The sequence below is a fragment of the Batrachochytrium dendrobatidis genome, assembly GCF_000203795.2.
Source record: "Batrachochytrium dendrobatidis JAM81 unplaced genomic scaffold BATDEscaffold_37, whole genome shotgun sequence".
Classification (NCBI taxonomy): domain Eukaryota; kingdom Fungi; phylum Chytridiomycota; class Chytridiomycetes; order Rhizophydiales; genus Batrachochytrium; species Batrachochytrium dendrobatidis.
In genome coordinates, this window is record NW_006281127.1 from 12,096 (window position 1) to 14,940 (window position 2,845).

A 2,845-nucleotide genomic window follows, 5' to 3' on the forward strand; every position below is an offset into this window, starting at 1 on the left:
GAACCATCGGATGATTCCAGTCGTGAAACGAGTCTTGACAACACGATGCCAAGCTAATGATATTGTTCAATGTCAAGTATCCAATCAGATCAACATGACATGACACTGTCCAAACTGATCCAATATTGTATTGTTGTAAACATACATTTTGATCGTCAATCTCACTGCAAACGGTCGAAAACAGGTCAATCGACAATCTGAGCATTTCTTGATCAGAATCGTGAACAATAATCTCAACCATAGACTTGATGTCAAGTTTACACTCCTCACTCCAGCGTTTATAACTGTAAAACTCTGTACATGTTTTTATCGCCTATATGCATATTGACACTAGATAAGTTGAATGACAATCATTTGATCAATACCAATCATGACTTGCCGCTATTTTGACTTGACGGTTTGATGATTGCATGAGTTGTGAGAGTTGGTTGTTTAATCGTTGTGATACTTTGAAATCATCATCATAGTATACCATACTCAAAAACACTGTAGTAAACTCCATTACTTCGATCTACACAACACATGTTGATTAGTTTAGTCATGAACAGCAATCCATTATTGTTACAATATATGAATACCTGTAAACTGGGTCGATTATACTCCAAATACTCAGCTGCGATATCTTCCAGTCCAATACTCTGTAAGCGAGGCACTATAACTTTAAAGCCTGTCACTCCAAACCAACACAAAGTCAGCAATGGTTTGAACTCATCAATAATACAATGGCTATTAAACTTACTGTAATTCTGTTCTTTCAACTCCAGTATCAATACAAGCAGTCTGTCCCATGTTTGTTCAGCCTTATATAGTTGATCATCCGTTGTTAACAGTTCCAAATCTTCCTTGTGTTGGATCAACTCTTTCATAACATCATCTAACTTCATGTTTGATAAAATTAGTAAAGTTGAATTTTGATTTGACAATTTCATTCATGCGAATGTCCAACAATTGCCAACAATTGTTCATGTTTGGATTGTTGTCAAACACACAAGCGAGTTGTTCCATTTTAGTATTGTTTTGATCAGTTTTTTGTAACAAAATTGGATTGTTATCAAACATGCATTTAGAAATACTGTAAATTAATATTCTGAATGTGATCGTTGTAGATTTGGTTTAATAAACAAGTTAGTTTACTACAACACATGGTAATGAATTACTAAACATCATCATAAATCGGATGGACTGGACTGGACTGGAATGAAATCAATGACAATTGCATTACAAACAGTGTGTTGTGATTAAACCATCGAGTATTTCCAAATACAAACTTGGATGAAAAGTCTTGCCACAATACTGATCAACTGTACTACTGTTTACACTGTGGTATTATTGATGTATTGGAATATTTGGTGTTCAAATACACAATGATAATGGTAGTACAACTCATGGCAGTTGTACAAACCAAATGTGATTAAAGCCAATAATAATGCCAGACAAGATTGGATAATGAATTAGCGTGTAAACCATCAACATTGACCAAGATTGATTGAAATGGTGAGATTGGGTTGGATAGTGATGAACAGTCAGTGTCATGAACACTGTTATTCAGTGGTCCATTTTACACGAATACGACACTACCAATACCATGCTGCATATATTACATTGTAAACTGTCATAAAACAACACTAATTGACCAATATCAAACCAGTCGATGTCGCAATCTACATCCGACTTTCAACAAGTGTATTGCTCCGTTTGTTGTACGATGCACGACATGATCAGTTGGTGGTATCATGCAACTGACAAGTGATTGCAAGTATGACTGATAGTCACAACCAACACTGGTTGTTATCATGTCATTGATGTATATGGAACAAGCCATGCCAATGTATCAATCAACAATCCAGTAACTGTTGATGTAATACCAAACACAGTATACACAAACATACAGTATGCAATCAATGATATGGTTGTTGATCCATTCACAATACTCGACAAATATCAACATATCAGAAAGTTTAAATTTATTCAAAATCAAATTCATCGACACATCATTAATCCTAATTCGGTTCTTCAAATCTTAAACCATGTTTTGCCATAAAATCCTTCAATCGTTGTCTGACATTATATACTTTTCTGCTTGCCTTTTCATACTCTTGTTTCAATTGGTCTTCAGTGTTTGGATTGTGCCTTGACTCGGATATCTCTTCTCCCATTGCTAACGCTAACTTTTGATTGATTCCAAGAGCTATATACTCATGATGTTTTTTATGGTTTTCCTTTCGTACCTTTTTAAACGCTACAAGTCTTTGCTTTATACGATCAAGGGTTATCTGATCTCTTCGGCTTAATTCAGTCACTTGATTTGAACTAGTATTGGCAGAATCGTTTCCATCTGTTTGTTGTTGCTGGTCTTGATTGAAAGTGCTTGGATTGGGCTCATGAGTTGAACCAGACACTTGGCTAAAGGTGATTGGACTGGGCTGATCAATTGGTTGTCTCCGACTTCGTTTGGAAGTGCTCGGACCAACTACATCGATTGGTTGTCGCTGATCTTGATTGGAAGTACTTGGACCGGATCGATCAATCGGTTGTTGCCAGTATTCTCTGTAATTTTTTGAATTGATTGCATCAATCAAATCTCGCCAGTCTTCCGGAATGCCTGGATCGGGTTTATCGATTATGGCTTTCCAATCTTGTTCGGAAATACTTGGACCCAGTTCATCAATTGGTCGTTTTCGACCTCGCCTGGAAGTACTTGGATCAACTATATCTATTGGTTGTTGCTGGTCTTGGTTGGGAGTACTTGAGCTGGCTGCATTAATTATTTCTTGCCAGTCTTGGTCAGAAAGGTTTAAATCAAGTTCATCCATTATCTCTTGCCAGTTTTGATCGAAAGTATCTG

The 2,845-nt window shown here is 36.5% G+C and overlaps 2 protein-coding genes across 2 annotated transcripts; both read right to left on the reverse strand.

The window, feature by feature from the left end:
• Positions 1–461: 461 nt before the first annotated feature.
• Positions 462–884, reverse strand: BATDEDRAFT_92988 (uncharacterized protein; the record flags this gene model as incomplete). The annotated part of the gene is made up of 2 exons (XM_006683162.1): positions 462–667; positions 740–884. 2 exons carry the CDS (start codon positions 882–884, stop codon positions 462–464), a joined length of 351 nt encoding a protein of 116 aa, XP_006683225.1.
• A 1,116-nt stretch (positions 885–2,000) lies between these two features.
• On the reverse strand, positions 2,001–2,813 carry BATDEDRAFT_92987 (uncharacterized protein; the record flags this gene model as incomplete). The annotated part of the gene is made up of 1 exon (XM_006683163.1): positions 2,001–2,813. The coding sequence occupies one exon, from the start codon at positions 2,811–2,813 to the stop codon at positions 2,001–2,003; it is 813 nt and encodes a 270-aa protein (XP_006683226.1).
• Between the last annotated feature and the right edge of the window lie 32 nt (positions 2,814–2,845).